The sequence below is a fragment of the Pezoporus occidentalis genome, unplaced genomic scaffold, assembly GCF_034315485.1.
Source record: "Pezoporus occidentalis ecotype Australia unplaced genomic scaffold, CSIRO_AGI_Poc_V1 ctg38, whole genome shotgun sequence".
Taxonomy (NCBI): Eukaryota; Metazoa; Chordata; class Aves; order Psittaciformes; family Psittacidae; genus Pezoporus; species Pezoporus occidentalis.
Window position 1 is genome coordinate 179,664 of NW_026915702.1, and position 24,430 is coordinate 204,093.

At 43.2% G+C, this 24,430-nt stretch overlaps 1 protein-coding gene across 4 annotated transcripts in view; it reads left to right on the forward strand.

The window, feature by feature from the left end:
- Positions 1-24,430, forward strand: part of CAMK1D (calcium/calmodulin dependent protein kinase ID) — a 223,194-nt gene that overhangs the window by 75,714 nt on the left and 123,050 nt on the right. For 3 of the 4 annotated variants that reach the window (XM_062631922.1, XM_062631921.1, XM_062631923.1), the window contains exon 2: positions 17,586-17,717. The exons of the other annotated variant lie outside the window; for it this stretch is intronic. In XM_062631922.1, coding sequence (XP_062487906.1) covers positions 17,586-17,717 — 132 coding nt within the window. The remainder of the gene's footprint in view (positions 1-17,585; positions 17,718-24,430) is intronic. 4 annotated transcript variants of the gene reach the window in all.

Here is a 24,430-nt window from a genome sequence, read left to right on the forward strand (position 1 = left end):
TAGGTATGGAGAAAACTGGAAAGAGCAATTAATTTCTCTCCTTCTGCATGCTGAGACCCATTATTTGGGCAAGTCCTTGGAGGGGACAGGTTTGTGGGTCCCTGAAGACCTACACTGTCACCTCATCCCCTTCCAGGTGGGATCTTTCCTGGATAACTTCACAAAGGGCTAACCTTTCCAGTTGAATCAAGTCAGATCCTAGCTTGATGAGCTTGGGGGAAACAGCTTGCTCCCTGAGCTCTCTAGAGTTGTGTTTGCTTCTGCTTTTATCACACAGGTTGGCTTGTATCCTTCTTTCAGATATGATTATCATCCTGATTAGCCCTAATGAGAACTACACGTGCAGAGGAAAGGGGATAACGTGTGTTCCTCCCTTCAGTCTTATTCTATCTCCAAATTACAATAGGAAAAAAAGATGTGTGTCTCTATCTATCTGTCTCCTCTGTATCACTGATGCTCTCATCATGACCTTCAGCCCATGAATGTGTTTAACATGTTTTTTTTTTTTAGCTTCTTTAGGCATATGAGGCTGAAACAAATAATTATGGGGACACTGGGGCCTATTTTTCCCTTTTTGAATTGGAACTAATACTAAACAGGCAACTCTGGAGACATAAAGCTTCCTGCTGCTGACTGTGCTAGGTCTCTCCCTTGGGCTACCTGCTCATCAGCCCTGCCCCAGAAAAGGCAGACCTCCCATGTGAAGCCCCCTGGGGTGTTTGCAGCTTGCTGGCAGTGCTGCTGTTGCAAGGGACTGGTCTCAGTCCATGCTCGTGGGTTTTGCAGTGTGTGACTGGATCAAATCTATCAAATTTGTTTCTTGCTGGGTAAACACTGCCTCATGGGAGCGTGCCAGGGACTGCTGACACTGGCTGCGTTTGAGCAAGTGACCTCCTGGGGAAAGGGGCCCTCAGCAGTTTTATGATTAACATTTTAATGGCAGACTATCAGGGAACTTTTTTCCCAGGAACAAATACTCGGAAGCACACACATCTTGACTGTTTCTCTGGTTGGAGTTGCCACTGCACATTTGTTAGGTGTACTGGGGGCTGTCCAGGCTCGGTGAGGAAAAAGAGGTTTCCCTGGAGCTCACTGAAGTTCCCCCTTATCAGTGGGAAGGGATAAAACTGCTTGCATGATTATACCTCTCTATTTTCTGCTTAAATAGAGAAGGGAAGAACTAGATCAATGAACTAGCTAAATGAACCAGATAAATAGTCCAGATGCTCTGGACCATTTATTAATTCCGGTTGTTGTGATTTACTGGATGATGAATGAATGGATGCCTCTGGTTTATTGAGTTTACATTGCATTTTGGGGTTGGGATTGAGAGGGCAGTGCACAGCCTGGGCTGTCAGAACAGACCTTTAGGTGCTCTGCTATGGTGGGAGAAATTAGGTGCCAACCTTCATATATACATGCCATCTTGGGAGCAGGGGTCTGCTCTAGGCACTATGAAGCAGCAGTCAGAGACCATCCCTAGCACCACCATTTACACTGTGGGAGCATCAAGACTGAGAAGTGTGAAAACAGATGTGGTAGAGCACATGCTAAGGGACAGGAGTGGACCTCCCAAAGGCAAGGAGGTCCTGAAACCACTTTCCCGGTAACAGCAGAAGTTGCAAATGGGTAGTTCCTATAGAACTGCCTGAGTGTAGTTCTGTACCCTCCTCAGGGCAGCAAAATTAGGCCTGGTTTATAGCATCAAGAAGCTTTGAATTGTCTCAGTCCTTAGCTGATGTGACTCAGCGTACCATAAATCAGCATAGCTCCATCAGCACGGTAACTCAGGTAAGTACCAGGAAAGGACCTGGCCCACAGATAACATAGAGGTAATATAGAAAGCCAGGGATGAATAATTTCAGAATACAGATGTAGTCATGGTAGTAGTAATAATAATATTTTCCCTAGTGGGAGAAAAATAGACCTTTCAGGGTTGTTGTGCCTGAAGCTATTAAATATGGATGAGACAGATGAAATGCTGCTTCTCCTATTACACAGAAATGAATAAACAGTAATTCTCAATCTCTATATGCATCTCAGGCTTAAAAAATCCACAAAAACAAGTTAAATATGAACACCTGCTAACATTTGTGTGTGCCACTCTGAGGCTTTGGTCAACAAAGAGAAGATTTGCTTCTTTATAAAGACTGATGGCAGCTCAACCAAAATGTGTTTACAGTGCTAAGGTTAGGAAAACAGGTTCACTGTCAAACATGGGGGTCCAATAAACAAGCTTATGGAACTGTTGGAATCACAGGGTTCACGATGCTGCTCTTTTATTGCAGATTTAGTAGCGTATGATGTAGAAAGCAGGAAACACTTCTGAAATTCTTAATTTTCACGGCAAGATGGGAGGGAATGATGCCAGCTTTTGCGTGAATCTCTTTTCCAGTTTAATATTGGGTGTTGGACTGGGGAGACCTGGGGTTTGTCTGTTTTATGCCCTCCCTGCCCTAGTTCCCACATACTTCATACATGTGATGGCACTGCCTAATCCCATAAGGAAAATTGTTGCATGCCATTTAAGGTGTTATAACTAAGTCTTGGGATGTGAGCTTTAGTTAATTAGCAGTAGCTACCTTCTAATCCTGCAGTGTCAATAGAAGACCCATTGTATGATTCACTTAAAACAAGAATAAAGGAAGACAGGGGTTATATTTATTCTAGAGAGATCAGTCTAAGAAGATCACAAAGGCTGTTTCCTCCATGTGTGTGTGATGCACCTTTAATAGCTGTGTTTTCTCTGGACAATTATCTCATGATAATTGTCTGCTGGTTTAATTCCTCTGAAGTCAGAGGTTGCCTTTACTACTAGATGTCCTGACTGGGTTACTTAGGTGCAAATGCTCTTGTTGGAATTGGACAATATTTTGCGTACACTTTCCCTTGCTTTCTGCCATGGGTTAACCCTAGAGAAGCTCCCATTTGTCTCAGTGATGGGCTTGATTCTCCATGCGTTTTGCATACCCATTTTTTTCCCCGTCAGTTGCTGTTGGCTGCTGCTGGCTCCACCACATTAATCAACCATAGCAACAGCTGTACTGGGTCAGACTGAAAACGCAGCTCAGCCAGTGTCCTGTCCCTGCAGCCAATGCCAGATGTCTGGGGAGGAAAGTACAGATCAGCATTTAACAATAATGTAATTATTATAATAGTGTGAGCGCTCCCCTTGCATTCAGTGAGATTTGTGCAGGCGTTTGCTGTGATACAAATGGTGTCTTTAGTAGTCTGAGATTAATTGTATCACCAGTACTTATCAAGTTGTTTTCTGAATCCTTGTCAATATCTACTGTGTCCTATGGAAAGAAGCTGGATGCAGCGTTTTGAAGTGGGTCCTTCCTACCCTCATGTGCTCTTGCCTCATCCTTGCATTGGGAGGGATAGCGATCACCTTCCCTGCTCCATTCGGAGTTCTCTCCAATTAATTCCTGAATTGTTCCTTTGAATCACTTTTTAAAAACTGTGTCACATAAACTGCCTTCTAATTTTTGGGTACCCATAAAGCTTTAAGAGAGAGATTTCAGCTCGTGTGTAGAGCTTCGGTAATTTCATGACTAAGTTCCCCTAGAATGATTGAGTCAGTCCAGTCTATAATCTCTTCTACCAGTCTTGTAAAGAAGGTTTCCAGTGTAAGAACCTCCCTGAACCTCTCTGCAGCAAGCACAAATGCCAGAAAGTCTTTTATAGCCATTGGTTTATTCATGCTGCTTCTGTACTTGATTAGTTCCTGCTCTGTCAGTGATCCAGCTCACTTCTGGCTTCTGATACGTGCAAAACAGTCTTTATTGAATTTCCTGCCTGGTGCAACTTTTTTCTTTAGATGCTTTTTCCTGCCTGTTGGAGTCTTTATATTTTACCCATTAGAACTTAAAATCCTGTTTTGTTTCCTGATTTGGACACACAACTTCTGATTTTGAGGGCGCTGTCTTACTTTTCATAGTTTCACTTATGCAGATCCTTGGCCTACCAGACTTCTCTTTCTAGAGCTTCTTTACATGGGGTGTATATTTGGTCTGGGTTTGAAGCATTGATGTTTTTAAACAGTCCTTACGCCTCCTGCAAGTTCCAACTCTCCTGGTTCTGTCTGCTACAACCTTCTCAATTCTTGTATAACAAGCTTCCTCATTTTTATACTTCTCTCAGAATTAAAAGAAGTATTAAAAAAACACTGAAGTTTTAGCCCAGTATGAGAGGCTGTATCTCCTTTCCTAAGAATTTTAGGTTTGTCTCATGTATATCCTACTATAGATCCAGAGTTTCTTGCTGTGGAGCGCGAAGGGCAATCCTATTCTTGCAGACTCCTTTTGCTGATTGTTTCTAGCACCACTCTCTAGTACTGGTTTATAAAACCTTTGTTCTATTTGTGATTAAAACCCGTTACTTGACATGGGAAAGCATGCGGTTACTTAACATATTTTAAATGTGTTTTACCAGAGAGTTATGAAATGAAATTACCAAGCCGCAAATGTAAAATGAACAAGAACTGTTTTCTCCTGTAATTTATACTCAGTGGAGCTCAATTCTACAGGAGACTGAAATTTAAAGGGTAAATGGCTTGAAGAAAATGAATTACACAGGTTGGTAGAGGATATTTAGCTAATAAATGATGGGTCAATCTCTTGAGTAGAGATCCCTTTTCTGGATCACTGATTGTTGAAGGCTACGGAGATAAATGGGGTAGTAGGAAGTCATATGCTGCATGAACTCCATATCTTACACTCTTTCTTTAAATAACTGTTAATGTCTATGATTTATGAAAGGACCCTGGACTGGGGAAACCCTGTTGCTTAACCCTGTTGAGCATTTTTTGCCTTCTTTATGTCTTCCTTTAACCAGGTAAAAAGGATACATTTTGTGAGCAAGACATGTGAGTTTACATTTTGGTATCCTCAAGTCTCTGTTCTTTTGGAATGAGTTCTTATTCACTTAGAAATTGAAATAGTTTAATGGGGAAAAGGCTTTGTTTCAGACAGCATAAAGTTTCTAATCAAATTTGGCTCTTACTCATAGCAGAAAGCAAAACTTTTCCCTAAGGAAGTATCATGCTTTTTCTGCTGTTCCAGCAGTTTTGTATGCATCTTTTTGAGCTGTCATGTTTTAAAGGACTCAAAGCTTATTGCTTCATAGTGAACCTCCCTGTCTGATAATGGTGGGGAGAGACACCATCGTATTTTGATCTATTCCTAAAATGACCCCAGGGATCAACTTGTGCACTTGCTGTCAGGATTAAGTGTCCAACCTTTCCTCCCCTCCAAGCCCATTTAGTGACAATGAACAGAAGCTCCCAGGAAGCCAAATTTCTGGAATCAGAACTTTTCCCTTTAATCAACTTTTAACCTGTTTTGGATACTCTGCAGCCCATCTCTTCTGTGGGCTGGCTTTCCAACCACACCACATCTGTAACACACACAACTTATGGCAGCTTTTACTGGCTGGACCAGGCTCAGTTTAGCTTCTCAATTCACTGCCAGTGGCCTGCTGCTAATGGTATTTTTTGGGAACTGGCTGTCAGATAACCTTTATAGTCCATTGGGAGAGAGATTCCTGCAATCCAGTGTTCCTTGTCACTCTGGCAGTGTTCTTTTGCAATCCTTCTGGGGGGTCTTCCATCTTCTGGGGTGCGCGCAACCTGAGAGGACAATATGCTACATCGTTTTTATTCATGTTTGAAATGATGTGGCAGCTTCCAAAGAAACACAGAAATTATTGCTGTCAGGTTTGAAGAGCTGCGTCCCCCTCTTCCCACCCTCAATCCAGCTCCTTGGGCATGTTATGGTACCACTCAGCCCTGCTGTCCAAGGCTTGGGCTGGGTTATCTGGACCCGCATGAAGGCTGAGGAGCACAGTGGTGGTGATTGTCACTGTGCATGTAGCATGTCAACCTGAGATGGAAATGAGTTCTGAGAAATTTCATTTTTATAAATAGGTAGGGAGCATGGCAGTCATCTCCTAGGCAACTCGTTCATTGTGTTATGAGACTATAATGTACAATGATTGCATTTCAGATAAAGAGAATCAGTGTTGCTGTCAGATTGTTTCTGTTGAAGTTTTACAACACAGAAGGACATCCCTGCGCAACACTTGACTTCGGTTGGTGTTTGTGAGCTGCTTGTGACACTGACAGTGATTCCACCTGTGCTGTTGCTTACTGGAGAATGGAAGGGGAATACTGAGGCATGAGTAGCCCAGTGTTGAGGTGTGCTGGTACTGTGTGCTGAAGCTGCAAGCAGTCAGTCTGTCACAGTTCTGGTGAGCCAGGTGAAGCTCAGTAGCAGCAGCTTGCCTAGGCAGATCTGGAGGTCTTCAGTCTCCACCTCCTTATCAGCAATGTTGGTAAATAGATTACTGATTGTTTTCTATGAAGACTAAACTGGTTGCTATTAAACCAGGAACCTAAAGCCTTTCTTATGGTCAATAACAGAATCATCTAATGATTTGGGCTGGAAGGGACCTTAAAGCTCCTCCAGTTCCAACCCCCTGCCACGGGCAGGGACATCTTCCACTAGAGCAGGTTGCTCCAAGCCCCTGTGTCCAACCTGGCCTTGAACACTGCCAGGAATGGGGCAGCCACAGCTTCTCTGGGCACCCTGTGCCAGTGCCTCAGCACCCTCACAGGGAAGAGCTTCTGCCTAATGTCTAATCTAAATCTACCCTCTTTCAACTTAAAGCCATTTCCCCTTGTCTTGTCCCTACAGGCCCTTTCAAAGTCCCTCTCCAGGCTTTTTTGTTGGCCTCTTTAGGCACTGGAAGCTGCTCTAAGGTCTCCCTGGAGCCTTCTCTTCGCCCGAGCAATAAGATTATGGGAGGAAAATTGTGCTGGTGCTGCATGTATTTTGTGAGTAACCTTAGTAGTCTCAGCACAGCACCTTAAACATGGAGCCACAGAGAAATTCCTCATTAACAGAAGCTGAAAGGAAACCCCTTTTTGCCGTGAGATTTGAGTGAGATTGACTGAGGCTTGTCCACCTGGAAGGTGTGTGGCAATTCTTTTGCGGGAGTATCCATGAGTTTCAGAAGTGCCTGGTAACTTCTGTGTGCAGTTACACTAAAATCATCTTTGCCAAAATGTTTATTTTCAAGCTTGCCAGTTACTAGGCAAACCAGTTTGCTAAGATTTCATAATGTTCCTTAGCTCAGACATGAAACTGCATGTGGATACATGAGCAAAGGCTGGGAAGTAGGAAAGTAAACACTCTTCTAGTGTTTTAAGAGGTGGCCATTGGAAATAGTACTGCAGATGGACCTCTGGATATCCTGTGGTGGCTTTTTTTACGAGAGCTATGAAACAGTTTATATTCCATTGTACTGAATTGTATCTTATTTTTTGTTAATGAACTCTAAGCTATGACTTGCAGTGGGCGAGGATACAAAGTACACATCATTTTTAGTCCAAATATTTAAAACAGATATGCGAGAGTGGCTGGCTGGGTAACAACAGGATGAGAACAAGTCAATTAGAGTTTCGTAGTGGCACAGAAGAGCTCTTACACAATGGGAATTGTTCAGCAGTGCTTGTGACAGCTCTGAACCCTGTGGCTCTTCTTTCAGTGGCTGCTCATCATGTTCATGGGAAGCACTTCCTGACTGGGGGCTGTAGATTTGGTCTAAAGGATTAAACTGGAAAAAGCAGATTCCAGGAGATGTGCCTTGGTTTCATGGTCTGATTAACTAATCTAAATTTGCCCCTAGAATAGGCAGGAGCCTTGCTGTGATCATAGGCGTAGAAGGATAGAACTGTTAATCCTGTTATAAATATGTGGTTGTTCTGTATACTCAAGTCCTATGAGTTGGCAAGGAGATTTGTTTACCCTAGCTTTCAAAGTGTCCACACTGTAGATATCTTCATCTCTTCCCCTAGGCTCCTTTTGCACTCAGCAAAGACCAAGAGAAGTGTTCAGGGTGCTACTCATTTGACCAATGTTAGGTAGTTAACCCAGCACTGCTGTATTGGCCATCTCTTGGCCATGGGGGGAATAGCTTAGTTGTCAACAACCCACTGAGATGTGGTCAGAGAACTTTCTTTCTGGGTGGTCACTCTGGTTTCTCTGGAAGTAAGACTGGATCCTGAGGCTGGAAGTGATTTAACTTAATTGCAGCTGCTTAACAGGCATCTTGGTGCTAATGTCTATGCATCTGAGATGCGCTCTTTGACCGGAGCTGGGTGCCAAATGGAGCAGGGGATTTTTGGTTGACAGGGTTTAAGGATTCCTACAGAGTCATAGTGTGCTGCCTTCAATGCATTTTTGAATGGTATGTAATCATCTGTTGGAGATGTTTCTCGAGTACAAAATGAGGGTGTCATTTTTAGATTATGCAAAGCTCTCAGCTTTTAAAATGTCAAAGTTGAACAAAAAGAATTGGCCCATGTGGTTCCTGTTCCTCAAGTCCCTCATCTGTAGAATGGGCAATACAGCTCATGAAGGACGGGGTTAGTGTTTGAAAATCATAGGTCAATTAATACAATTGTTTGCTTATGATCACTGAGGAAGATCACCAGAACTGATCTTTGGCTTTGCTTTGTAGAGAGATAAATACCACCCGAAGGAGCGAGGTGTTGTGTATACTTCTGCAACTCGGATTTGCGAAGGTCCAGACACCTTTAGGCAAAACTCCTGACTAATTGGGAGTTTCCCATTGTTTAGACACAACGTCGAAGTTACTTGATCTTTAGGCAGTTTCTAGTTTCATCTTAACTAAAACCTTCTCTTTAGAACGAACATAGGAATTGTTGCAAGCAAAACTATAGTGTCTGCACTGGCTTGGCTTTGCTTTAAAAGATGCACTGTCATCTAGTTGTTCCTTAATTGATCCAGCCTCTTGGAGAGTGCCATGCTATGCCAGAGCTTTTCTTAAGCTTCTGTGTGGAAGAAGAAACATGCTTTTTCAATTTGGTGTAATCTGCTTTAACTGGCCAGATAAGGTCTCCAGAAATCAGATGTGTTGTAATAGACGCTGCATAGATCAGTGTCAGAACAGGGAAGTGCTTTGAAAAAAATTATGGAGATCACTTTTGCCTCAAGAAAGGTTTGAGGTCATTATTAGAAGAAGAAAGGTTATTTCCTCGTGAGAATGCAGCCATCAGATAAATCCTGGGAGACAATGAGCTCCTTTGGTATTATAAGATGAAAGTGGAAAAAAGGTATTCAAATATTCACTTTGGAAAGAAAGGGATCATCGGTGGAGAAAATAAACTGCATAACAGCTCCTTTGTGAGGTGTATAATGGAAGGAATATCTCTGTACCGAAAGCTGTATGTTTTACTTGTGATTCTGGATAGCTTTACTGTGATTGCCACTGGGGATGTAATGTAAATGTAATAGGACTGTAGAGACAATACTTTCCTTTGTAATAGGGGTCAGGATTAATAAGAAAGGAGCAAACAGTTCAGGAAAGAAGAGGACTGTAATAACAAACATGACTGGGGATCTGCGCTGGGCAAGTTTCCCTTTTTAGTATCCATGCATCACTGTCTCAGAACAGACTGCATAGCATCCTATTAAATTAGCATACACCAGGCAGCTAAAACAAATTAGTTCATCTCAGAAAGAGAACAGCTTCTGCAGAAACTTTTGTTTTTGGCTTAATTTCTGTGCTTCATGTGGTTTATTCATCTTTGAACCTAAGTTTTATGGCACTGAATGCTGTATGCCTTGCTCTGCTCTGCACGTAATGGCTTTTCTTGCCTGTGAGTCTCCTTGGCCCTTAATATTTTGGTTCCTTCACCCTGCTCGTGTATGAGTTGGAGTGCTGCAAGCACTGTGGGATTTCCCATCCCCATGGCTGGAAGCCATCCTAACAATGCTCTGCTCTCCTGCCTGCATTACAGTACAGGTCTCAAATGTGGCTTTTCCCTGCCGGCCTTCCAAGGAGGAGCTGAGCTGGCTCGTTGATGGGCCAGAGAAGTGCTCAGGATGCAACGGAGCAGTGTGGCACCTTTTCTGATGCCTCACAACATTGTGCTTGAAGGAAGAGATGGGAGTTTTTCAGTGGCAAGGAATGCTGGTGGTGTGTGCCATGCCCTGCTGTGAACTTGAAATTCATCCTGGAGTAAAGAACTGATTTTGACTACAGAATGGTCTGAACGGTTTCCAGCAATTTTTGACTTGGGTGAAAATGATTGTTGGCCATTAACAAGGTGATTGTGTTCTGATGGAGGTGGTCCAGGGGAAGAGACGGGTGTGAAGGAAACCACCTTGACTATATTGTTATAAAGTCATGCTTTATCATGTGCAACTTTAAATTGGTGTTTTCTGGCTTCATAGAAGTCTTTCTCCTCTAAGTAGCTTTCCTTTAAGTAGCTGACATGGATTTTCAATCTTAATTCTATTTTTTTGATGTTTGGGTTTTTTTTAATTTTGATTTTTTTTTTTCCCTGAGAGTATGAAACACTGAGTAGCTAAAGCAGAAGAAATTATAAGCCTCTAATTGGCATTAAAATCCTTGCAGCTGACTCTGGTGACAAAAACTGTCAAAACACTAAGCTGCTGTTGTAATTGTAGATAATAGTACCCCAAAAAATGGAAGTTAAACCCAAACACTTTGGTGACTATGCAAGATTAAGACTTTGTTCTGCTCATTCTATCACAGTGAGTCACCCCATCATGGAGGGAGAAAACCAAACTGGTTTGGAAGGAGGAGAAGGAAGCTCTACCTTCAGTAAGATATTGTTGGGTGTCTCTGTTATGGTCATGGCTGTAAGTCCCAGCAGAGATCTGTGTATTAATGTGGCTCCTCTCTCCCCACAATTATATTAGAGAAGGAGCAGCAAAGGTGGTTGGAGAGATGAAGTCTAGACCTGGGGATGTGCTGCCCATCCCTGGGGATAGTGATTCCTGGGCTTTTCTCACACTGTGAGGACATGGCTGCTCATTGGAAGACCCCAATGGTCTTATCTTAATACACCTTCTATCTTGGTCAAAATGCTGAGCGTATTGGCACAGGGCAATAGCTCAGGGCACAGAGAAACGTGTCAGTGATCCAGAAAGGTGGTCCAGAAAGGTCCAGTGCTCCTTGCTACAGGGAACACCATCAAAGAGTATTTTTGCCCCTTGCCATTGTTGTTTGAGTGTCGATCAGGCTATAGCATTTTGGCACAGTTGAAGTGCTGTTCATCATCTGCAATGGATAACAGCAGCCCCAGCCCTGGGCATCTCTGTGGGAACGGGGGACATCATTGCAGGTGGGGATCAGGGTCAGTCCTGGTGAAGGAACCAGGGTCAGACAGAGCCCAGGGCAGAGCCTTGTCTAGTGTTACATCAAACACTGGGCCCCAAGTTGGAAACCAGCATTTTCAGTAGTGGCTGGGTGGCTTAGTGGAAGTTAAATGAGTGGTGAGGCTAAAAATACCAATGTTAATACAGCGATCCTGATTGCTCTGCTCTTGCCCAGGCAGAGGAAGCATTCCCATAGAAGGGGCTGCATGGTTGGGACTGTGTGTTTGATGAATGAAAATAGCTAGAAAAAGCATTTGTCCTCTAAAAAATAGATGGCTTCAACCCGATTAGGCAGTGTGTGTTTCTCTTCCGATAAATTTATATTCACCTCTTGGGAATGCGTAGGGATATTTGACTTCTGTACCACAAATAATAGTACTGAAATCCTTCTCCTTTGCGCTTGGCTGGGTAAAAACACCCTCCACACTTCAGTTCTGTTAACTTTGAATTCGGACATCACTGGCCTATTGAAAAGTTTCATTGTAAATTCATTTTCACACAGCTGTCGAACATTCATGGACATGACTTTGGAGAGAAAAACTTCATTGACTTTATGTTGGGATGAGCCTGGAATCTGGTACAATGAAGATGTGTGACAGAAACGACTGAGTAGAAAATTTAATAAAAAAATATAGAACATGACTGGTGCAGAAGAAAGGATTTAGTAGAAAACCAGTCTGGAGAAGAGAAGGCTGCATGGTGACCTCATAGCAGCCTTCCAGTATCTGAAGGGGGCCTACAAGGATGCTGGGGAAGGACTCTTCATTAAGGACTGTAGCGAGAGGACAAGGGATAATGGGTTCAGACTTAAACAGGGGAAGTTCAGGTTAGATATAAGGAAGAAGTTCTTTACTGTGAGGGTGGTGAGGCATTGGAATGGGTTTCCCAAGGAAGCTGTGAATGCTCCATCTCTGACAGTGTTCAAGGACAGGTTGGACAGAGCCTTGGGTGACATGGTTTAGTGTGAGGTGTCCCTGCCCATGGCAGGGGGGTTGGAACTTGATGATCCTTTCCAACCCTAAATATTCTATGATTCTATAACCAGAATCAACCTGGTATGTGCCGGTTATGCAGAGCCTGTGCTCATCCCACAGTTAACTCCTTGAGGGCCATGGGAAAAGCTGTGAAAATGCCAGAGAAGACTTTTTCTTACATACCTGCCTCTGTTTGTGGAAAGTAACCTTTTTTTGGGGAGCCAAGGAGCACAGTTTGTGTGTGGTTGCCAAAGCCATGCTACAGAAATGACCTGCTTTGACAGTCTCACTTTGATTCAGTCAGTGTCCCATCTCAGGTTAATCTTCACTGTGGACATGGTTTATTTTTCCGATGATGAGTGTTTGCTGTTTTTTCCCCCTGTGGTTTGGCTGTGGCAAAGTCCACACAGAAAACCAAGTGTATCATAATTAAGATCATTAGCTATACACAGCCTGAAGATGTAAAATCTGTTTCCTAGCTATGTCTGTTGATTTAGTATGGCAAAGCACCTGCTAATGCAGTGGAAAACTGCTCAACGTGGAGGTCTCTGCAAATGGAAAAATTAAGTTTTATCCCTCCATCAACTCTTTGTCTTCACTTTGTTAGTATTTTTGTGACAGCAATTCTTTTTGAGAATAAGAACAGACTTGCTGTCACAGTCTATATTGCTCATTGTATTTCAGAAATTAAGTGTTCATATTAAATTATAGTTCAAACAGATGAAGGAAAAAGTTACTTGTCCTTTATTTTGCTTTGATCTGCAGGATAGCCTAGCCTTACAGCCATTGTTTTCTAATAGAAAATCCAGTCTGTTTAGGTATGAATGGTATTTGGATTCTAATGTTAAAGTCCTAACCTTTAAATCTAGATTAAAGAAAATAACCAGATGAGAAATAATTAAAACTATAAAAGATTGGCATCTCATAAGATCTGCATGGACCAGATGCATGATACATGCAAAAAGGTGAGAGGTCTTAACATCTTGATCACCTTCTAGAATTTGCCGTTATCTCAATGTCACTCATCAAGTCATTTAACCTCTCCCCCCCTCATTGTTCCTAATCATATTAAGAATGATCTAGATCATAAAATTATTCCATGCCTTAATTAGAAGTTTGAAAAGAATGGATCCTGTAGAGTAAATGGTAACATGGTCAAAACTTGCAAAAATGGGTTGTTGTCACGCATGTATCTCAGCAGCTAAAGGTGGTTTGATTTTGCAGAAGTTTCTCACCCATTTCCATAGCTGTCCTACTTCCTCAAAACTGTGATGTTTTTTTATTTGTTTGCTATAATGTCCAGCCAGGACAAGGAGAGCTCCTGAAGGTGTTGAAGCCTCTCTTTAGAGAGGCAAAGGCGGGGTCTACAGGCACCTTGGGAAGGTTGCAATTACCTCTCTCCCAGCTGAAGAGAATGAGACATTTCAACCATTGTAGATGCCTTTAAAATCGTAACTTTTAATCACTTAACCTCTTCTCCTTATTTAAAAAAAAAAAAAATTGTTTCTGTATCAGAGTGTGAAAATATTTTTTTTCAACCATATTTTTTGGGGGAGGAAGGAGAATAAAATTCACCAAATATTTTCACAAACACCTTCTCAGTATCTCAGTATTTCACAGAATAAAAAAATATCCCTGTTTGCTTGTGGCCTTCACAGAAATGGTGTTTTCTCCATACATGAAATTCCAGACAAAACCTCCTGGTTCAAAATGCAAGATTGACGAAGAGGTTTCTGAATGTCTTTCTGGCTCAGCACGATGACCATGTAGATACTGGCATATGGGTTGCAAATAGCACGTCTTGGGAACATAATGTGTTGTACAGACATAGGGCACCTCCTAGGAGAGGTTGGGTTTTAATCCAGAGCCCTGTCTGAGCTGCAGACATGTATCATTCTGGTTGTCCAACATCTCCGCTATAGTGTTTTCTTTCCTTTTTTATCATATAACATGGCTTGATGATGCTTAATGGAAGCCACATCCTTTTCACAGGAAGTCCTGTCACTTTGATGGTGTAAAATGCAACATTTTCCAAATCCAAACTTCTCTATAGAACTTTGTATGCAATTAAGGTTTAATCTCTAATAAAGAGTCATAGTAAATTCTTAGAGATAAATTGCTTCCTTCATTAATGTCTTGATTTTAAAGGCCACATTAATTCTTTGGGAGGAAAAAAAGTCGTCTTTAACAAGCCTGCCGAGTCAGTAGTTCCAGGGTTTTGAGGAGGCAGACAATTTGCTCATAGCAATATTCCTGGTCGCAAGAAAATGAGCAGCCTTGTCTTTCTGACTTTGTCTTTGGTATTTATCTATTCATGCATGAGTCAAGAGGGGTTTAGTGGGGGTCGGATAGGTTCATTAAGGGTGGGTGAATTCAGCTGTATGTTTGAAATATGGTAATTGCTTGCCCATGTATTCACTATTATTTCTGACTCTCCCCTGACTTCACCAGACTCCAGGAATGTCTTTGCTGCCTTTTCCTTGCTGATGCTGCCTGCTATGATTTCTTTCTTCTTGCCCTACACCATTGGTTCCTCTCAATCTGTGTTTAACTCTTTGATCCCTTGTCTGCATCTGTTCCCTCCCTTCCCTTTCCTTCTAGCACTCCACTTATCTTTTTGTCCATTGAGTTCTTGCGCTCCCCAGCCCCCTTGCTCTGTGGACACAGGAGCACGTATACTGCACAGGATAGTGCAGACTGCTTGGCATCTCCCTCCTGCCTTCCTGGCAGATCCGCCCCCATGCTCCCCCGCCGTTGCCTGGGGGCTCTTCCCAGCACCATCAATTTCATGCCATGGCCTCATATAAAATTCGATGTGAAAAAGCACCCTGTCAGTGCCGAGGGTTGACATGTGAGCAAATGCTTTAGCTGAGGTTCAGCTTATTTCATGCTTTAATGAGAAATATTGTTAAGGAGATATGGAACTGGGTTTTATGAGTATCTTGGAGCTCCTGAAAAAAATGTCATTTAAATCCACAGAGGCTGTTTCCAAGCACTGAACTGCGTGGCTGCCCTGATAAGTGAAGAAAGAAATCCAGCAACACAGTGAAGGCAGCTGAAATAGAGGTGTTTCCCAAACCTGCCTTTATTGCATAGAGGGAAATAAAGGCATTTCTTTTATTTTGTTGTCTGAGAACACCAGTGAAATCCAGATTGGGATGAGATTTCTCTGTGTTTTTATAATATTGTAAATGCTGGGAGGGTTGTATGATCAGTAAACGGTCGGTATGAATATGCTGCTTTTAATGGCATTTAACTGAAGGCAAAAAGCTTGTTCAAGACACAGCTAGAGTGAAGTGCGGTGTTGAAAGCTTAAGCAGTTGGGGTTTAAAGGGTTCATGAAATATAGCTGGGAGCAGTCCTGTATGTTTCTGAGCACCCTGGTCTGTAACCAAAGCTGATAAGCACTGAGAGGTCTTAGGGCTTTCCAGTAAAAGGGTTTTATTGCAGTTCTGGTCTGGCTGTCCCAAGCATGAGGGTCCGGATGCAAATTTCATTTGGTGACCCAAATGATTGGGACTGTTGATAATAAGAAAGCACACAATATGTCTTAAAAAAACAGTTTGAGTGGTTTGATTGCACAAGCCATTAGAATGAGTTGCATGGACTCTAAATTGGAGTCCATGATGCTCTGACGTGCCGTGGTAGATAATACACAAAGCAGAAAACAGCGAATCATTCCTGTAGTTAAGAGTGGTGTGAATGCAGACAGAGTCTGTCTTTTTTAGCAGAAATGAGGCAAAATGTTCTTGGTTCAGAGCATCACAAGCTGTCAAACATCCGCCGGAACAGTTTGCAAAAGTCTCTTTGCATCCATTCCTAAACTGCCCGTCACTATTTCCCTATCACTGCTGGCTAAAAAGGCGTTTCTGAGTAAGCAGGTGCTTGCTTTCCAACGCAGCAGCCTCTTCCTTTTGCTTATCCACAGGCTTAATGATTCATTCAGTCGTTTTGCAACTCAGGAACCGTTGGTTGAGCCGCTTGGTTGTGTCATTGAAGTTCATGACTTACAGAAGTGGCTGGTCAGGAAAGGCCATGCTTCTGTTTATCCACAAGCAGTTGTGGGGAGTGAGTCAGAGAAAGTCTGTGGTAGCTAAATGAGGCTGTGGTCAAACATTAACACCTTCAGGGTGGGCTGGAGTATGGTTGGGTTTGCTTAGCATGCTCCCGAGTGGTGTTCACAGAGAGCTATGTAGTAGAGCAGGATAATCTATTGATGGGTGGGAAATAATAAAGGAAAGCTTTCTGCCTCTTTGTTTTGTATAAATAAAATATGAACCTTCAGGTGGTGGATCCTTCAGTTGTGATCTGGTTAGACAAGTCCTTTTCTCTGATCACTCTTGGACAAAGCAGGTGCTTTAGGAAGAGGTTTTGGTGAATAGGAGCAAAGATGTGCTGTTCCTCATCAGGCCAATGCTCTGTCTGGCCCAGTGCCTCACTGCTGCATCAGTAACAAGCACCGGAACATGCGAATGGTCCTAGTATGCCACAACAAAGGTTTGTCCAGACCAGCAGTGTCTAAATGATGCTTGAATACTCAGAAAACAGGGTGAGAACAGAAAAAAATGTGTTTATAGCACAGACTGTAACATTTTCCTGGCCTCCTCTCAGTCAGGTCCAGATGCTTTGGAGGAAGCGATGAAAGTGCAAGAAATAATACACTGTTATGGAATAATCGAATGGAGGAGAGGCACTGCCCACTCTTGGCAATTAGTGGCTGGCTGCTGTGATGAAGTTTCTTTATTTGTGTAATCCTCTCTGGGGTAACCATAGGGAGGCTGTTTGGACCCGTGATTTAATCCAATCCTTTGGCTTTAGCGGTTATGCACAGCAGTTTGTGTTGTGGAATAACTCAGTACACATAGAGAAGTTCTGACGCTGCTTCCCTGTCTGAGTCAGGGTTGAGCCAAGGGTGAGGAGATGCTCTGGGCTGTCAGTGAGGACCGAAGTGGAGGCCCTGACCTCTTGTGGTCACTGAGGAACCGGGAGTACTCTTGGCACTGGTGTGTCACTGAGTCCTAGGGAGTTTGTGCTGCTTCTCCAAAAATCTCAGGAAGGGAAAAAGTCCATCATCATTAAATCAGCCCGGATCATGGTCCATGCCTTTGTGTGCAGAAATGGTACTTTCTGATCTTCAAGCTTTCTTCTCATACCTCTGCTGGGACTATGGTCCTTTATTAAAAGTGTTGTACTTGGTAAGCCTTTAGTGCTTTGTGTCAATGTGAATGTCTGTGTATGTTTGTAAAGGCAAAGATGCTTGTAATTCCATTAATGTGGTTAATAAGAGCAACTTCCAAAAGGCACAAGAAGAACTTTATTCAATGATCCATTTCAGTTAACGGCTTCCAAACAAAAGGCGCCACTTAAAACCAGGGTTTTTCTTTTCTTCTTTCAGGGGTGCATTTTCTGAAGTTGTTTTGGCTGAAGAGAGAGCAAGTGGGAAACTCTTTGCAGTCAAGTGCATTCCCAAGAAAGCACTGAAGGGAAAGGAAAGCAGCATAGAGAATGAAATTGCAGTCCTGAGAAAGTAAGTATCAGACTTTCATTTCTGCTTCTTCACTTCAATGAGCCTGTTGCATTTAAGGAGCAGGAACAGTGATTGACAAGTGTGACTGGCAGATTGCTCAGCGCATCACAGACAAGATTGAAGCTGAAAATATAATGGAAAATGCTATGGTTATCTTTTGTATTAATACATCCAGATGACTGCAGAGTGGGAAGAGGATTTAGGATGGAGTAAAGCCTATGATTCCATAAAAAGACCTTATCCACTGCTCTTTTCAGCAGCTGGGTCACTGGCTTTGAGGAGAGCAAGAGCAAGGTTATAATCTCCAAGTACTTAAAACAGTCTCTATACAAATTGCTCTAAAACTATGGCCTGTTATGGGTTGTTATAGGAGATATATAGGTGGTAACCTGTAACACGGAGAGGAATCTCTGTCACTTCTGGAAGGAGAACTTATCCTTGAAGGATTGTCCACAGTGTGTATTTTTCCCTGACCATGTTTGGAATGCCTGGATAAGAAAAAGTAAGCTCATGATTCCACTTACTATGAATTCAGTGAAGTCATTAGGAGCTTGATCCTTACCTCTTCTTCATCTTATGCCCTAAAGGAGGGATTCACCTCACCTTACCTGAGATACCTGGATCTGAACTCACCACCTTTGACTTTCTTTCCAAGAAATGGAAAGAGAATGGTTGCATTAGGCTTGGTCCATGTAACTTGTTTTAAACTTCTAAAAGTACCCTCTTTTCTGATTGAATTGAAGGTAGTACAGAAGTTCACGATGGACTGGGGCATTCTGATTCTCACTGCACTCTATCTCTAGTGGGACTTCTTGGCCCAGCTCTTGGTCATGTAGGAGCTGATGGCAGCATGTGACAAAACTGGCCTTAAATCTTTAACTAGATACTTCTGAACTAAGTGCTCAGGCAGCCTAAGCTAAAGGAACAGGTTCAGGGGCAAACTGAGCCACCTCAGGAGGCAAAAGGGATCCTTTTCAGTGGAGGGACGTAAGTGGGACTCCAAACAGCTACAAATATTTCTTGCAGTTGCCTGCTCATTGCTGGACTTGTATCAGATCAGTACAATGTAAGCCCAGTGATAAATGCAGCATGTTGACTTGGTGTGTGGTGTTAATGTGAACCTCTCGTAAAGCTCAACTGTTGCCATTGCCATTGCCAGGTAATAATGGCCAATAACTGACAGCTTGAAACAACCTTTGTTCCCTGATGCTCATGTGTGGGTTATAAGCGCAGCAATACTGGCATGGAGTAAGGATTCCTACAGTTAGATCGACTTGGTCTCTTGTCCTATGCACATTGTGACCAAGAGAGATTTATCCTTTTTTATCTCCTGATGTCTTCTAATTAGTTGTTGCTAATACAAACTTTGCATGTGATTGTATTTATTCTGAAAATAGACATCTTTGCTAGTAGACAGTGTTGAATGTGTATGTGCCACCAAGGAAACACTTAGAAAATAACTGCCTGCAGTTGAGGAGGGGTTGGATATCAACCTGTTTCTCTGTTTGATGAATTCTCTGCTTCAAAAGCTGTCAGTAAAAATAGATTTTGGAGAGGTGGAGTGAATCCTGAGTGGCTGTTGCTAAGCTCCAAAGGTATCGAAGAGTCCTTGCTTTTGCTTCTTGTGGTTTAATACTGAGTTGCTAGTTTGTGTCTGGTCTAAGCAGTGGGTAGGATGCCAGAGCCCTGGGCTGCTCTGCATGGCTGTGAGGTGCTGCAGCCTTGCATTGACTGCCAGTTTTGAAGGGAATGTGCATAGAGGATGCCTGGCAGGAGGAATAGGTCCCTGCTCCCAGAGAGGAAGGTGTAGAGACACAGAGGAGGGATGCAAAGCAAATACAAATATGCACGTCTGTTGATCCTCCTCTCACTTTCTGGTATTGCATTACGGTGAATGCTTAAACTCCAAAGGGGTAAAACCCCAAAGTACACCAAGCAAACTCCTTGTGATCCTTTAAGGAAGGATCTCTCGTCTGCCACTGGACTTTCTCCTCCTAAATTCTGTCATTAGGTTTTTGTCTTCCTGCTGATGAGGTACTGACTTTCTGGCAGATACCTGCCAAGTGCTGTGAAATGCAGCTCTTGAGGTTCCTCTGGTTCTGGAGTGTGGGATCTTGAACATACTCTCTGCAGCTTTGCCAGCTCTCAAGTGAGCTGCTTGTGCCCCTGTGTGTCTTGAGCAGGTTTTTAGGGACAGTCAGGGATTGTATTGGCCATGACTAGGACTGGTACACACAAGTATCACATATGCTTTGTCTACCAAGGCTGCCTTGGTGGAGGTTTGTCCCCTTCCAGTCCTGCCAAACGATCCAGATCTGGCAGAACCAATATGGAAAAGGGTTTGAATCACATTGTGTGTTGCAGTCATATTTTAAATTATGATTTTTAATGTCAGAATTAAACGTTTATGCATGGAGTACTGTAGGAGTAGCACCTGATGATGAAAACATGAATCAAATGACCCTTGGTCCCCTCTCACTTCTGCTTCTGGCTTCCTGTGTGAACTTCTGTCACAGCAGTTACTGTCTGTTTTAATATTTATTGTCTGTGAAGCAGCCTTCACACTGCTTTCAAATAAAAAGACTTCTGAATGAAAAGTCTTACCTGCAGTTCATTTTGAGGTCATTTCTTGTGCCAGCAAACTCAGGAGAGTGGGTGCAAGAAGGGAGATCTCTGGGCTGAGCTTTCAGTGTGAAATGATTGTCAGTCCTTCTGTGTGTCTCAACTAAAAAGCTGTTTGAGCTATTAATCCAATGTTCTGTGTTGGGGAAGGTCAGCGGTCCCCATGCGGAGTACATGGAAGGTAGGAGATTTTATCTCTGTGTCTGTGGGCTTGGATGCTCTTGCTGCCAAAACAAAGTGATACATTTTAGAAGCGATGTTCTGCTAACAGAGGAGCGAGCTGCCAGCCAACTGATCTGCATGTTTGTGTGAGTGCCAGAGTGAATCACTGCATACTCCATCATTTTATTTTTCCAGCCATGGCCAACAAATCTGTTCTTAAAAAAGAAAAAAGGCGGAAGAGCCGTTAAGTCAATATTTACGCCTAGCAACCTTAACAGGGTTCTTCCAATATGGACTCTTTTGTGTCCCGTGGAAATCCATGGCAACATTCCCCAAAGACTCGGATGGGTGGGGATGGAATGGAAGGAGCTCATTGTTGAGAGCAGTGCTGGAAGAGACTAAGTCTGCAGCCAAACCTGGAACCTTGAGCCTGACAAAGTGCTTAAGCACATGCCTAATTTTAGATGGTTACTCATTCCAGTAGGTCTAGCTCACCTTTCTGAGCTCAGGCCTAAAGGGATGCTTCAGAGCAGAAAGCCCCACTAGGCACCTGTGTTTGGTACCACATCAGGAGGGCAGTTTCCTTAATGTCTTTGATTAGAGCCCAGATGATGTGCTAGTGCACAAGGGTTGCTCTTTCTTCTAGTTGTGTGCTGGCTGCCTGTAGGTGAACACAGGGCAAAATACTACATCTCATCATAAAAGCAGGTGGAGAAGCTGAGCTGCAGCATTTTTAGGCGTTGAAATTTATTTCTTTTGCAGTGGAAAACATGCTATGGTTTAAGATCTCTGAGGAAGAAAACTGGGTCTCTAGGACATGGCTATTGCGGCTCTAATAAGTAACTGGCTGTGGAGAGTGACAGCACATGATCACCTTCCTGTGACACAAACCTGACCTGGGAAGCAGGGAGTTTCATAACCTGCTCTGGAAGCCATTCTTTTCTGGCTTCAAGCAGAAAGGTAAATGCAATCCTTTCCATTGTTTGCTGTAGAATAGAGGAAATTTCTTCCACTTACTGTAATTGTGCAAGTGTGAACACGCTGAAAGATGAACTGGCTGTTAGACAGGTTCTTGAAGGCAGTAGGTGATGTGAAGAGTTGGGCTGCAGAGAAACAACAAGCTGAGGTTCTAGTTAAATAGAAAGAAGACAATAAAACAACCTTGCAAGAGTCAGACGGAAAAATACGCCTGATCTGTTTGCTGTTGTTTTTCTTGGCTACACCACTGTTTATCGCAAGAAACTTTCTAGCTGCGTGGGTAATACCTGCACAATCATATAGATTCAGTGCTGAGTCAGAGCAAAGCAAAGGAGGAACAATAAACTGTGTGTAGCCCTGCACCCAGGTGTATTGATTACTTAATAGCAGTAACATGTGCAAATGCCTTGTTAAGCAAATACTGTTCAGCTTGCAAATCATATGGTGCTTTAGCTAGTTTCTGCTGAACAGGGATTTTAAACATCATTTCATAACTAGTTAGTTATATCCTATGTTTACCTCTCCTCTTTATTCTCCCAGATCCTATGGGAGAAGCACCATTCAATTCCTTTTTACAAATCAGAGCTGTGCTAATTGCAGTCTGAAGCCTTTGTTAAACATCATGATGGAACTGTTTCTAGCAAGTCGGCTAGAATTCTGCTGGTGCTTTCCCTTCCCATTTCCTTGGAAGAGGAAGGGGGGGGGGGGCACTGGGAGCACCCAGGCAGTGATTCATGCCTGGGCAGCTGCCTGGCTCCTTGTATGCCTGCACCTACAGCCAGGATCTGCTGCTATAATAAAGAGCAGGAAGAGAGAAGGGGTGACATCTTCCTGCAAAGTCTGGAAGGTCAGGGCTGTACCCACCTCAAAACTACATAAAAGAGCAATGAAAAGTGTTCCTGAAGCAAGTGAAATTGTGGGAATTCCTGCTCTCCCATACATCAAATGATGGCCAAATGGTCCCCTTGCTCCATCCCCGGGGGTAGCACCATTCCTGGTATTAAAAAGGAACACCCTTCATGACAAATATGGAAAAATCACCTCTCCTGAAGATCTGCATGAAGGCTAAACGGTCATTTAAAACATTGTACCTTTCTGCTCCTTTTCAGTAGCCCATTGACAAACTCCCCCTAAAACCTCTCTGTCCCAGATTCTTGCCTTTGTAAAGCCTCATCCCTCTGGGGCTAACCCAGTAGCTTCTAGGAAGACGAATCCAAATTTAGTTTTGAAACCCCATTAGTTATCTCTTATTAAACTCTTCTGTGCAGTTTAACTCAGAATCAAAGGCTATATTAATTCTGAATAAAATTGGCCATGCAGAAGTTTAAGGTGCCCTAACATAAATTTGGGCATTTCATTAATTTGGTTCCTGAGTGACTCTGGGGGACAGACCCATCTATTCAAGCCATAGCTGTGTCTGGGTCAAAAAATACATAGCTTTCAGCACTGTGTGGTCCAATACTCCAGTTTCCCAGTCTGCAGGCTCTGCTGGTAATGCTCTCCTATGGTAATTATTTTTCTATGTGAAGTCACACATCTGGAGTACAGGGCTGGGTGAGTTGGAGACACTCAGATCCTGCGCTGATAAGTGCTAACATAAAAGTGATGGTAATTAGATTGTGTAGCTGATGTACAAAAAGCTGTGAGATTGGGGTTTAAAGGGTTAATGGCTAATTGCCTCTTTACACCCCTGCAGTAAGAACTCTTTTTCCTGTAAAGGAATGAATGTGATTGTTAGGAAAGGAAAGAATAAAGCAAGCACTTAGGGTCTCCAGTTCAGGTACCGTTATTTCTCTGAAGCTGTGCTTCTCATATAGACAAAACAGGCTAGCTTTTTAATTTCTTCCCTATTTCCCGCCCCCCCCCCCCCCCCCCCCCCCCCCGAATAACAGTGAGAAGATGGGCTGCCTCAGCAAGAATTGAAGAGACAGCTGGTTGTTATATTAAGTAATCACTTCCAGAGAAAGCTTTTATGTAGATTTACTTGTTAAAACCTGGCTTGCTCATGCCACTGCAGTTGTGCTGGGGTGACAGGAGGCTGGCTCTGCCCTCCGCATACAGCCATTCTCCAAGCCCTGCCGACTGCAAATCCAGGGCATCCCAAAAGCCGCTCCCCACTGGGGCCCTGCAGCCCTGAGGATGGCCTGGGGTGCCTGAGCATGAGGCTACCAGCCAGGGTGTGATACCCACTGGTACCATTAATGATGTTGATGTCAGCGGTGGAAGAGTAGGGCCCTTCCAGATATATATGTTTTGGCATCCCACATGAATGCACTTCATCATTGCCCCCATGCATCTGCTGGGCTGACCTGGGTGTTCAGTGGGACCTTGGTGCCTGCCCTTGGAGCCACCCTTCCTGCTGGGCACTGCTGCAGGCATCCCTGCTAGGGAGGAGGTGTGGAAAGGAGACAGGATCTACAGAATGCTTCAGGGTAGGGGGACAGTTGGACATTGCTGAAGGCTGACATCAGCTTTAGACCATGAGATCATCTCCTGAATCAAGGAGATGCAGACTGGATGAATTGCCCTTCTCAGATTTCTGACCCTATATATGTGGGAATGGCATAAGACAGCTCTGCCTTGCACTAGCAGGTGACTTCTTGTTAAAGAAATAATTTCGCTGCAAAGAATTTATGTGAGTGAAAAAATATGAAACCTGAAACAGAGCTGACACCGTTTTTGATCACTGAGATGCTGGAAACTTTGCAGGGGAAGACTTTGCAGCCAGGACTGCCTGGATTGTATTTCATGCCAGATTAGATGTAAACAGATGTAGGGAAGCAGATCAAGGCATCTTAAAAATCCCCAAATACATTAAATGAGAGAGAAAATCCTCTCTCAAATAGTAAACACAAACAAAATCCCTTGTATCTACTCTGGTCTTACACAGTTTCACTTACATGCAGTGTGCTCCATAACAGGTTTAACAGTGGTGTGTGGCATTTGTATTT